The sequence below is a fragment of the Natrix helvetica genome (genome assembly GCF_964273705.1).
Source record: "Natrix helvetica genome assembly, chromosome: 9".
In the NCBI taxonomy this organism is placed as follows: Eukaryota; Metazoa; Chordata; class Lepidosauria; order Squamata; family Natricidae; genus Natrix; species Natrix helvetica.
In genome coordinates, this window is record NC_138560.1 from 2,449,574 (window position 1) to 2,461,936 (window position 12,363).

General features: G+C 48.3%; 1 protein-coding gene across 5 annotated transcripts in view; it reads right to left on the reverse strand.

The window, feature by feature from the left end:
- RYR1 (ryanodine receptor 1) overlaps positions 1-12,363 on the reverse strand; it is a 125,450-nt gene that overhangs the window by 47,416 nt on the left and 65,671 nt on the right. For all 5 annotated transcript variants that reach the window (XM_081962069.1, XM_081962067.1, XM_081962068.1 and 2 more), the window contains exons 50-66: positions 12,202-12,342; positions 11,656-11,819; positions 10,494-10,572; positions 9,602-9,691; positions 9,291-9,431; positions 8,074-8,148; positions 7,461-7,536; positions 7,231-7,354; positions 6,439-6,554; positions 6,110-6,177; positions 4,399-4,520; positions 4,006-4,055; positions 3,677-3,737; positions 3,313-3,551; positions 2,346-2,427; positions 1,690-1,820; positions 704-1,018 (exon numbers count right to left, since the gene is read on the reverse strand). In XM_081962069.1, the coding sequence (XP_081818195.1) occupies positions 704-1,018; positions 1,690-1,820; positions 2,346-2,427; positions 3,313-3,551; positions 3,677-3,737; positions 4,006-4,055; positions 4,399-4,520; positions 6,110-6,177; positions 6,439-6,554; positions 7,231-7,354; positions 7,461-7,536; positions 8,074-8,148; positions 9,291-9,431; positions 9,602-9,691; positions 10,494-10,572; positions 11,656-11,819; positions 12,202-12,342 (2,074 nt within the window). The remainder of the gene's footprint in view (positions 1-703; positions 1,019-1,689; positions 1,821-2,345; positions 2,428-3,312; positions 3,552-3,676; positions 3,738-4,005; positions 4,056-4,398; positions 4,521-6,109; positions 6,178-6,438; positions 6,555-7,230; positions 7,355-7,460; positions 7,537-8,073; positions 8,149-9,290; positions 9,432-9,601; positions 9,692-10,493; positions 10,573-11,655; positions 11,820-12,201; positions 12,343-12,363) is intronic.

Consider the following 12,363-nt stretch of genomic DNA (forward strand, 5'->3'; position numbering starts at 1 on the left):
TCTCACTTAGCAACATAAATTTTGGGCTCAATTGTGGTCGTAAAGTCAAGATGACCTGTATTCCACTATTTGAGGGTCAGTGTATTTTCCAAAGCACCTGAAGGCCAGACAAGAAACAATGGATGAGGGAAACTTATCAAGGAGAGAAGCAACCTGGAATTAAGGAGAAACTTCCAAACATGGGGGACAATTAACCAGTGGAACAGCTTGCCACCAGAAGTTGTGGGACACCCATGGCCTAGTATGTCCTTCAAACATCACCTTTACAGGTCCAAGGCTCAGCACAACATGCCAGGCAGCTCTTGGTTCCTTTCAACCTTTGCTTAATTTTATATCTTATGATGTGATTTTTCTTTGGAGCAAAATTTAGTTCCACTTGTAAAGAAAAAAAACGCCTAAATCCAGTAGTGGGATTCCATTTTTTTTACTACCGGCTCTGTGGGCGTGGCTTGGTGGGTGTGGCATGGCTTGGTGGGCGTGGCTTGGTGGGCGTGGCAGAGGAAGGATACTGCAAAATCCCCATTCCCTCCCGATCAGCTGGGACTCGGGAAGCAGAGAATAGATGGGCAGCGTGGCCAGCCAGAGGTGGTATTTACCGGTTCTCCGAACTACTCAAAATTTCCACTACCAGTTCTCCAGAACTGGCCTGAACCTGCTGAATACCACCTCTGCCTCGATCCCACCACCCAGGCTCCCTTCGTACCTGCCAACCGCTTCATCCAAGATGCTTCGTCTATGCCCAGGTTGCTGACGATGATCTTCAGGATGTTTCCCAGCAAGGTGTTGAGCTGGTCAGAGGTCACTTCCGTGCACCAAGGACCCTGCGCGTTGGTCTCCGGACCTCTCTCCCACCAACGGGGCAGGTAATTGCAAAGCATCGGTAAGGTGACCTCGATTACGTGGGGCATTTCGGTATAGCGAGCCCCCGACTCCGCCAGCCCGTTGATGTCCTTCATCAGCTTCTCCAGGACTGGAATATCTGGACACATCTCCTCCACACAGTTCGGTAGGCCTAAGACTAGGATGGAAGACAAGCATGTTTAAATTTCTGGACATCTGTGGGGGAGGGGAGAGCTAAACTCAGAAACAAAGTCTTTTCTGAAATGTCTCCAGATGTCAATCCTGAAGTGAACCTGGCCGAGGCCTTTTTTGAGGGTTCATGGTTGCCACAAGGGAGAAGAAGGGACAGGGAGGGGGAAAAGAGCTAGTTGTGGTCAAAACAAATAGTTTTCCTGAGGGAACCAAGGTCATTCCAACAGGTGACTGCGGAAAGGAGGAGCAAAGTAACCAAGCAACCGGCCAGCACTTCGATTGGACAATGTGACTGATGAATTGGGAGGAAAGGGGGAACTTTTGCATTTTAATTAGGGGAAAACCGTGGGAACCTTCAGTCAGTTTTCACCAGTTGTGCCAACGTGAAGTATCCAATAAATCGTTCCTTGAGGAATCTACCTTCCTTGGAGTTCTCTTTTCCTTGGGTGCACTACTTGGGATGCTGCCATTAGATCCCGATCACTTGGGTCAACAGGTCAGAAAGCAAAGAAAAGTGAGATTGCAATGCTTACAGGCGTGCCTCAACCTATGACCGCAATTGGATCAGAAATCTAGATGGACATTAACCCCTTGCTCATTGAAATGTCTAAGCCAAAGACGACTGCAGTCCCGCCTGCCTCCTTCCGTCACACTCACTGGCTCTCTCTCTCGGGGACTTGGTGGTATAAACAGAACAAGGGTTGTATTCGTTGATATGCGGCTCCAGGAAAGCCACGGGCATCGCCGCTGCCAGCCGTGCCAAGCATTCTCCAAGTTGGGGCCTCTGTCTGCAGAGAGGGACAAGGGACAAAGCCGTAATTTGCAATGATTCCAAGCTAGGCCCCCACTTCATGCCTCCTTCCAGCCTAGCTGGCCATTCCCCAACCTCTTGGCTCCATTTCACCACAAAGGATCTTTATCAGGGGTGAAATCCTCCTGGCTCGGCTGAACCGGTAGGGACGATTGTCCCAAATCCTGCCGATTTGGGCGAATAGGCAGGAAAACAATGCTTTTAAAAAGCTAAGAAAAAAAAGCTTCCGATGATCACTCGGATCAGCTGTGAGCCACATGATCGTTGGAACCTTCCCCCCCCCCCCCCCAATTTTTTAAAGCATTTTTTTTCCTGCCTATTCGGCCCAACCGGCAAGAAAAAAATGCTTTATAAAGTAAAAAAAAAAAAGCTGGCCACCCCCACCCAGTCACATGACCCAACCACCACCAAGCCACGCCCACAGAATCGGTGGCAAAAAAAATTAGATTTCACCACTGATCTACATCCTTCCTGCTGAACCCAACCTTGTCCTCATGCTCACCTCTCCACATACGGATTTTTGGTTGTTCCCAGGGAGTAGATACTACTCAGAGTTCGGTAGCAGGAGACCTGGACATCATCCACTGAAGGGCACAAAAGAGAAAGAGAGAGAAAGATTGAACAATGGCAGCCAAGCAACTTCTCCATCCCTCTCTTTTGATGTGTTATGGCCCGCCAGTGGCTAGCGGAGCTGGCAGCAGATTTGGATAGTGAGGAGGTTGGGGAGGAAGATGGGCCAGTCCTGGAGTCTGGGGAAGGCTCGGATGAGGGCTCTGCGTTGGAGGCAGAGACGGGGCCAAGGCCGTCTGACAGTTATCAGCTGCCTTCGGAGTTGGAGATCAGTGGGGCAGAAGAACAGCTGGAGCCTGTTCCCAGTGTGCGCATGCGCAGAGCTGCCAGACGAAGGGAACAGCTAAAGAACAGGGGTCGACTTGGGAGGAAGGCCACCGGTGGACGATGAATGGCCCCTCCCAGAGGAAATAAAAGAGGAGCGAAAGGGGAGTGGAGTTTGCAGGAGACAATTAGTTCGCTTAATTGGTTCGTGACTCTCCGAGACTCCTGGCCAAGCTCTGCAGAGATCGGCCTGGCAGCTCTCCAAGCCAGAGAAGGTCTGTGACTGCAAATCCTCCCTTGAAAGACTTTGCTGGGTGTGAATGAGCAGAATTCACAGTCAATTAATAAAAGGGGTTTTTGTGGGGACAAGGAGTTAGTTTCATGCTCTTGGCTTTGGCCACCAAAATTAACGCATGATATTTGGAACGCTGACATTTGGGAATCCTCGGTCAGAACAAGAAGCCCCCATGTTCTCGCTCCCCCAAATCCTTCTCCCAAAGGATAGTCCTTTTGGACTTTAGACCCGGCTTCCTCCAGACCGTTTCTACTACCCCTGGAGTAGATGCGCAGCATTCTCACACCCTCTTAGCTTCAGAGCCTGCTCAGCCCACCCTCCCTCCTCCTGCCATACTCACACATGACATCGTCCCCAAACTGGTGCTGGGCGATGTGTTCGAAGAGGGAGGTGAGGACGGGCAGGAGGGCCACGGTGGTGTAGGTGATGTTCTGCCCCACGCCCTTGACCTGAGTGCGGGATTGGGAGACTTTGCCAAGCTTGAGGTTCTCCACCATCTTCTCAATGTCATCGGAGGCACTTTCGAAGAAAGAGCGCAGCCCCGCCTTGACAATTTCAGGGCCCGATTTCATGACCGTCCTGTAGGTAGGGAAAAAAAAAATAGTCAGCGCCTAGATCAGGGGTGTCCAAACTTGGGAACTTAAAGACTTGTGGACTTGTGGGTGGATGGATGGATGGATGGATGACGGAGGAAGATTGCTCACCTGGCATCCAAGGACCGAGCCAGGATGTGAAGGCAATTAACCACAGCAGCAGCATCGGTACCTGGAGGAAGAGGATGCAACAGGTAGGTTAAGACACCTGGTTGAAAAGGATGCGGAGATCGGACAGGAGAAAACAGGGCCAGCAAAGAATCTGGCTTGGAAATATAGAGCTGACGTAGCGTCAGGAAAGTCAAGATGCAGAAGGGAGAGCAGGGCAAGCGGGGTTTAGCCCCCCCCACTCCCACCCTTCAACCAGTGACAGGCAGAAGGGGATGGAGCAGGTGGGCTGAGCACCTCCCTAGCCCCAGGAAGCAGAGAGGGAGGCTTACCAAAGAGTGACACCCGGTGCCTGACCAGGGCTGCCAATTTGCAGAAAAGGCTGAAAGAAAAGAAAAGGGAAAGAAAAGCAGGACAGAGAATGAAAAGAGATCCCTCCCGACAAGCATCCGACAAGAAAAGATGGCAGAGGAAGCGTCTCTTTTAAGGGTTCCATGCTCACCCACGCATAACGCCCAGCCGCTGCTGGGGTTGTCTGCAGGGGGGGGCATTTACTTACCTCCCCTACCGGTTCGCAAATGTGAGCACCTCCACGCATGCGCTTTTTGTTACAAAAGAGCCTAAATGGGATTCCATAGAGCCGGGGAGGGTGGGCGGGGCCACTACCAGTTCGGGCGAACTGGTCCGAACGGGTAGAATGCCACTTCTGTTTCTCTGACACTCACCTGGTTATCATCTCTTTCTCCTTGTTGGAGGCGTGGCCTCCGCTGCCCAGGACCTTGGCCGGGGTGGACAGGAAGTAGAGGCAGTGGTTGGTGAAGTACTGGTTGATGAGGGGCAGCAGGATCTGGAAAGGGGATGCAAATGAGTTGTGGGAGGAAGATTGGGGACCCCCCCACCCCCCCACCCCCCCACCCCCCCACCCCGAGTGTTTGGATGAGGGCAGGAGAGCAATTTGAAGGAAGGCCTCCAGAAGATGCTTCCGGGCCCTGTTTTTTCAGTGAAAGCAAAACACTGAGCAGCTGATGCAACTTGGAGGGGATGCACCTTTCCCTTGAACGGGCTGTGTGTATATCTATATCACTATATCTCTATCTCTATATGTCTTCTGCCTGTCCGTCCATCTATCCATCCATCCATGAATATGTATGAATAGAATACAGCTGGAAGGGACCTTGGAGGTCTTCTAGTCCAACCCTCTGCTCAAGTAGAAGAAGCTATATCATCTCAGATAAGTGACTGTCCAGTCTCTTCTTCTGTCCTCACTGTTAGGAAGTTTCTCCTTAATTCCAGGTTGCTTCTCTCTTTATTAGTTTGCAACCATTATTTATTGTCCTAATCCATCTATATATCTATCCATCTATCCATCCATCTATTATCTATCTATCTATCTATCTATCTATCTATCTATCTATCTATCTATCTATCTATCTATCTATCTATCTATTTATCTATCTATATCCCTCCCTCCCCCCCTGTATATCTATCTATCTACCTACCTACCTCTGTCTGTCTTTCTTCCATCCATTTCATCTTCCATCTATCTATCTATCCATCTATCCATCTATCCATCCATCTATCATCTATCTATTATCTATCTACCTATCTATCCATCTATCCATCCATCTATCATCAATCCATCCATTATCTATCTATCTATCTATCTATCTATCTATCTATCTATCTATCTATCTATCTACCTACCTACCTACCTACCTACCTACCTACCTATCTATTATCTATCTATCTATCTATCTATCTATCTATCTATCTATCTATCTATCATCTATCTATCTAACTATCTATCTATCTATCTATCTATCTATCTATCTATCTATCTTCCGTCCATCATCTATCTATCTATCTATCTATCTATCTATCTATCTATCATCTATCTATCTATCTATCTATCTATCTATCTATCATCTATCTATCATCATCTATCTATCTATCTATCTATCTATCTATCTATCTATCTATCTATCATCTATCTATCTATCTATCTATCTATCTATCTATCTATCTATCTATCTATCATCTATCTATCTATCATCATCTATCTATCTATCTATCTATCTATCTATCTATCTATCTATCTATCTATCTATCTATCTATCTATCATCTATCTATCATCATCTATCTATCTATCTATCTGTCTGTCTGTCTGTCTGTCTGTCTATCTATCATCATCTATCTATCATCTATCTATCTATCTATCTATCTATCTATCTATCTATCTATCTATCTATCTATCTATCTATCTATCTATCATCTGTCTGTCCGTCCGTCCGTCCGTCTGTCTAGGTCTGTCTGTCTGTCTGTCTATCTATCCCATCCGGTGTGTCTGTCTGTCTGTCTGTCTATCATCATCTGTCTGTCTGTCTTCTTGACCCAACAGTAACATTAAATAAAGAAAACCGCAAAGGCCGATTTACCTTGGCGAAGAACTTGATCTCCTGTTCATGTGGGGACTTCTCTACTCGTCCGCTGCTCACCACAGCATCTAGAGGGGGCAAAAAAAAAAAAAAAAAAAAAAGATCAGGAAATAAACCCTCCAAGAAACACAAAAAGTCTACTTAAGTTGGCTTAGACTTTAACAACAGAATTTTGAAATCTGGGCAGCTTATCTCCTTCTTTCCCTCTTATACCAAAGAGACTCAAGGCGTGGCCAGGAAATCATGGGGTAAATGCTAGGCAGCCCAGCGTATGGCCTCCAGCAATTTGCTAAGGACAGCAACCAGGAGAAGAAGAGGACAGCTCTTACCCAGATGGGCGATGAATTCTTGAGAGATGTCCATCCATTTCAGCAGCTGCTGCAGGAATCCAAAGGCGAAGCGTTTCTCAATGGATGAAGTGTCCAACTCCATGTCCTTCAGACCCCTGGGAGAAATGGCGGAGTTTGAATTCAGGGGATGGCAAAAGATTGAGGTCTGGTTTTAAAAGAGGCAATGCTAGAAAACACACAGAGCAAGACAGGAAATTGCTAAAGGTTCTTCCTGTGGCTGAACCATTGTGTTAATCCAGAAAGTGGTTGGTTTGTGGTTTTCCCAGTTGCAATGGATGGCTGTGAAGGTCGGATCATAAGGAAGGCTGAGCGCCAAAGAATGGAGGCCTTTGGACTCTGGTGCTGGAGAAGACTCCTGCATTGAGTCCCTTGGACTTGCAAGGCCATCCAACCGGTCTGTCCTAGAGGAGATCAATCCTGACTGCTCTTTAGAAGGCCAGATCCTGGAGGGGAAACTCAAAGAAGAGAATCTTTGTAGCCCAAGATTGGACTGTGGGGTCCTTGGTGCTCTCTGAACCTTTTTTTTTTTTTTTGCAGACGTCTTGTTACCAAACTAGGTAACATCATCAGTGCTAGAAGGATGGGGGGTTTGCAGAATGGAAGAGAATCAGAAAGGGAGGAGGACAACTGCGCAGTCCTTGGCGCTCTCTGAGCTTGGTTGTTTTCCCGCAGATGTCTCATTACCAAACTAAGGAACATCATCAGGGCACTTGTGAGAAGACACCCCCCAGATCAGCCCTCTCCTGCTTTTAAGCTCCTTGCTCTACTTACCGAGTCACCGCGTAGCCATTGAGCTGTAGGAATTTAAGCAGCTCCTGAGCTTTTTCCCGGTCCCGGGCCTTCTCCTTGGCCGTCAGCGTGTCATACGGCACCAGCAAGGGATGGGTTCCACCTCCTTGGAGACAAAGAGAAAGCAGGTGAGTTTTCCCCCTGCAGGGGGCAACAAGGAAAGAGGAAACGTCAGCATCCTTCGAAAGTCAACGCAAGGCTCAGGATCCCACCTTTGCTCTCCAGCTCTAACTTCTTCTTGCGTCCCCAGGTGTTGTGGTAGTTCTCAGCCAACTGTTCTGCCATGGCCTGTGGAGAAAGACCCGTAGGGCGGATAGGAAGGACCCTGTCGTAGCCAACTGGATCCTGATAAATTATACTGCTGGTAAGGGAGAGCAGTGCGGTGGCGTAGAGGTGGAGCTCTCGCCTCAAAATCAGGAGGCTGTGGGTTCGATCCTAAGTAGAGGCAGATATTTCTCTCTGTGCGCACAATGAGAATATCTCTGCTGAACTAAAACTCCGCACTGGCGACAGGGAACGGCATCCGGCCATTAAAACACTCTGCTAGCTCCATTCAGCTGACCTGACTCCACATGGGGATCATGGGGTCATTAAAAGAAGAAGAAGGTCCTATATAAGGATTCAGCTTCAGATTATTCAGATAGTCTGGTGACATTTCTCTAATATATATAGAGAGAAAATGTTTCCATGGTGAAAGTAACTGGACAGAAAGGACGGAATCCCCTTTATTTGGGTTATTTGCTCGGCCTACAGATTATTCCTTCCCTATGTGCCTGAATGCAGCTGTAGGTCATAGACACCACCTGTCAAGTGAGAAGTTCTCACCTGTAATTCCCTGGAGAGGGTCACGGCAGATAGATCCAATGGCTGAGGATTGTAACCATGGCTGGGGTCGTAGACCTGAAGGGAAACAGAGAAACAGGCATGCTTGATATCCGCTGACCCCATCCTTCCCTTGCCGGGTTTATTTCCCCAGCTAGGTCTCCCTGATCCCATCCTCCAGATTCCCAGTTCTACTGCCTATTCATTTTTAAATTTTAATTTCATTTTATTTATTTTTTTGCTGGGGTCCTGAGTGCTCTCTGAGCTAAGCTGTTTTCTTGCAGATGTTTCGTGACCCAACTGGGGAACATCATCAGTGCTAGAAGGGAGTGGGGTACATGGAGAGGAAGAGGAGGAGGAGAGAGAGGAGAAGAAGGGTGAAGAAAGGAGGAGGAGGAGAAAGAGGAGAAAAGGAAGGAGGAGAAGAAAAGGAAGGAGGAGGAGGAGGAAGAGAAGAAAAAGGAGAAGGAGAAGAAAAGGAAGGAGAGGGAGGAGGAGAAGGGTGAAGGGAGGAGGAGGAGCAGAAGAAAAGGAAGGAGGAGAAGGCGCCAGAGGAGAAGGAAAGAAAGGAGGAGGAGAAAGAAGAGGAGGAGAAGAAAAGGAAGGAGGAGGAAAAGGAGAAGAAAAGGAAGGAGGAGGAAAAGGAGAAGAAAAGGAAGGAGGAGGACGATGACAACTGTGGGGTTCTTGGTGCTCTCTGAGCTTGGCGGTTTTCTTGCAGACGTTTCGTGACCCAACTAGGGAATATCATCAGTGCTAGAAGGGAGTGGGGCATATGGAGAGAAGGAGGAGGAGGCTGTTTTGTCAGCTGTGGCGCTGCTTTTCGGGATAACCTTGAGGTTTACATCTGAAGAGTGAGCTGCAGAAAGGCCTGAATCCAAATTCTGTTGGTGTACGACTTTTCCTCTAAAAAGGGATTTTATAGTTTCACAAGGAACCATCACTGTTCCGAAGGACAATAGCTAATCGCTTAAGGACACTATTCCCAAACCTGACCACTTTAAGAGGTGTGGACTTCAACTCCCAGAATTCCCCAGCCAGCGCATGCATGCGCTGGCTGGGGAATTCTGGGAGTTGAAGTCCACACCTCTTAAAGTGGCCAGGTTTGAGTGACCCTGATTTAGAGTAATCATATCCTCGGAAACAGGGAGTAGCTAAGCGAGGAAGACAATACAGACAGGAAAATAAAATGGCCGACAAGGAATCTTCTAGAAACCAACCTGGGCGGTCTGTGAGACTTTGCGGGTTTTTTTCTTCTCCGTTTTCTCCTCGTCGCCCTCGCGGGCTTTCTCAACCATCCACTCCCAAGCAATCATGGCCTTCAGGGACTCCTTGATGGGCCATCGGTAGATTTCCTTATCCTGTGGGAGGAAAAGAAAAGAAAAGCAGTGAAATAGGAAAGACCTCTTTTTTTTTTTCTGGAAGGTTCCCAGCTGTCACGTTCGCCTTCCGCTCCTCCTGCTTGGACATTTGGGGGGGAGTGGGGATCAGGCCCGTTTCTGGTGGGAGGAATGGGGTGAAGGAACTCTACCTTTTCGGAGAAGGTTTTGTAAGGACGCAACATAGGATTGGTCTTGGCCTGCTCGTCCACCGCCTCCCCAAAGGACCAGTTATTCTGAATCTGTGGGAAAAGGAGACCGCGAGACATAGGAGTTAGAAACCAGGAGACTCCTTGAGTTCTAGTTCTGCCTTAGGCATGAAAGCTGGCCGACTGACTTTGGGCCAATAACTAGGAGACCGTGAGTTCTAGTTCTACCTTAAGCATGAGGGCCAGCTGGGTGACTTTGGGCCAATCACCAGGAGATGGTGAGTTCTAGTCCCGATTTAGGCATGAAATCTGACCGACTGACTTTCACCAGGAGACAGGGAGCTCTAGTCCTGCCTTAGGCATGAAAACTGGCCGGATGACTTTGGGCCAATAACTAGGAGACCGTGAGTTCTAGTTCTATCTTAAGCATGAGGGCCAGCTGGGTGACTTTGGGCCAATCACCAGGAGATGGTGAGTTCTAGTCCCAACAGGCATGAAAGCTGGCTGGGTGACTTTGGGCCAATCACCAGGAGATGGTGAGTTCTAGTTCCACCTTAGATATGAAAGCCGGCTGGGTGATTTTGGGCCAATCATCAGCAGACTGTGAGTTCTAGTCCCGCCTTAGAAATGTAAGTCACCTTGGTGACCTTGGGCCAGTCACTTTCTCTCAACCCAACCTACCTTACAGGGTTGTTGTTGTTGTTATGGGGAAAATAAGAGGAGGAAAGCATAGTAAGCATGTTCACCGCCTTGAGTTGTTGATAACAAATAATAGAGGTGGGATATCTCTGCTCTTCTATGCCCAACAAGGGAGCACGAAAAACTCGCCGAGGGCATCAGTAAGCCAGCAGATCCGGTCTCAGGGATCTAGAGAGGTTGTGTGAAGAGCTCTTACCTTGTCAAAGGCCCATTTCTCATGCGTGTGCTCAGCATACTTGTTGATGAAGGAGTCCAACTTCTCTGGAATGATGACACTAAGAAAAGGAGAAAGAGAGAAGTCGGGAGGGAGAAGCAAATTTGGGACCCTGAACAGCAGGAGAGCAAAATCAGGGAGGGGGCGGTGATAGAAGACCTCCTGGAGCACGAACCAGGTGAGATTAAAAAAGCAGGTGCATATTTTTTGTTTTTACTAATACACAAATACATATTTAGCTTTCTGGTTTACAATCACACAAATTCATTATCCTTACCAATCTTGCAGTCTAGGGTAGAAACCTATTTTACAAGCCAAAGGGATGAGAGTGACGTCCTAAGCATCTTGATGCAAAACTTGGCCAATCAAGGAATGTGAACAAGAAGGTGGGTGGCGCAGTGGTTAAAGTGCGGTACTGCAGGCTACTATCTGCTGGCTGCCTGCAATTTGGCAGTTCAAATCTCACCAGATTTGAAGGTTGACTCTGCCTTCCGTCCTTCTGAGGTCAGTAAAATGAGTACCCAGATTGTTGGGGGCAAGAGGCTGACTCTGACCTTCCTTCCTTCCTTCCTTCCTTCCTTCCTTCCTTCCTTCCTTCCTTCCTTCCTTCCTTCCTTCCCTCCCTCCCTCCTTTCTTCCTTCCTTCCTTCCTGTTAGAATGCAGCATTGCAGGTTAACTCTGCCCACAGTCAGGAGCTCGATCCTGATGGGCTCAAGGCTGACTCTGCCTTCCATCCTTCCGAGGTCAGTAAAATGAGGACCCAGATTGTTGGGGGCAAGAGGCTGACTCTGACCTACATACCTACCTACCTACCTACCTACCTACCTACCTACCTACCTTCCTTCCTTCCTTCCTTCCTTCCTTCCTTCCTTCCTTCCTTCCTTCCCTCCCTCCCTCCCTCCCTCCCTCCCTCCCTCCTGTTAGAATGCAGCATTGCAGGTTAACTCTGCCCACAGTCAGGAGCTTGATCCTGATGGGCTCAAGGTTGACTCTGCCTTCCATCCTTCCGAGGTCAGTAAAATGAGGACCCAGATTGTTGGGGGCAAGGTGGTCCCTCTTTAAACTTGCTTAGGGAGGGTTGTAAAGCAGTATATAAGTAAGCCCTATTGTTATTGCTATTTTTCTCCTGTAAATCTCACTCACTTCAGTGTTTCCACAGGTTTCGGGTCAAAGTTGCCCTCGGCGTCCACCGAAGCCTTCTTTTCAGTTTTGGAAGAATAGCTGGCATCCACGTAGTCGGGAGGAATGGCGCCAGCGATGGCACACAAGCAGGGCATGGCCAGCTTGAACAGATCGGAGTCAAATTTCTGAGCATCAGGGGAAGAATAGGAAGAGAGAAAAAGCTGCTCAGTCACACAATACCATCTGTTGAATTGCTCCCTCCCGCCAAGAATGTTTCTGCTATTTTTCTTTTCAAAATTCCACTATCATTTCCAGTAATGCTTCCCATCCGATGCCTGGAGCTCAACGTTAACTGCCAAGAATTTGATGGCACCCAATCGTACAGAGGAAGGAAGCTGCCCCCAAGGAAGCAAACTTCCCTATGTTGGCTGGGGAATTCTGGGAGTTGAAGTCCACAAGACTTAAAAGTTGCCAAGGTTGGAGAGGCCTGTTCTAGAACACGGCCACCCTTATTTTTGGCCGACCTCGAAGCCCCTCCTTGAGGTCAAGGATAAGCAGACTGCTCACCTTATGGGACAATGACTCAAAGATGCCCCAGAAGAGTTTCCGTGTGAGGTGAAGCTCCTCCTCTGAGCTGACCCCAAAGTTGGCCCAACCAGTGGGAAGGCAGTAATATTTCCAGCAACGCTCGTAATGGTTGGTCAACAGCTGGACAGAGAACAGGAAAAA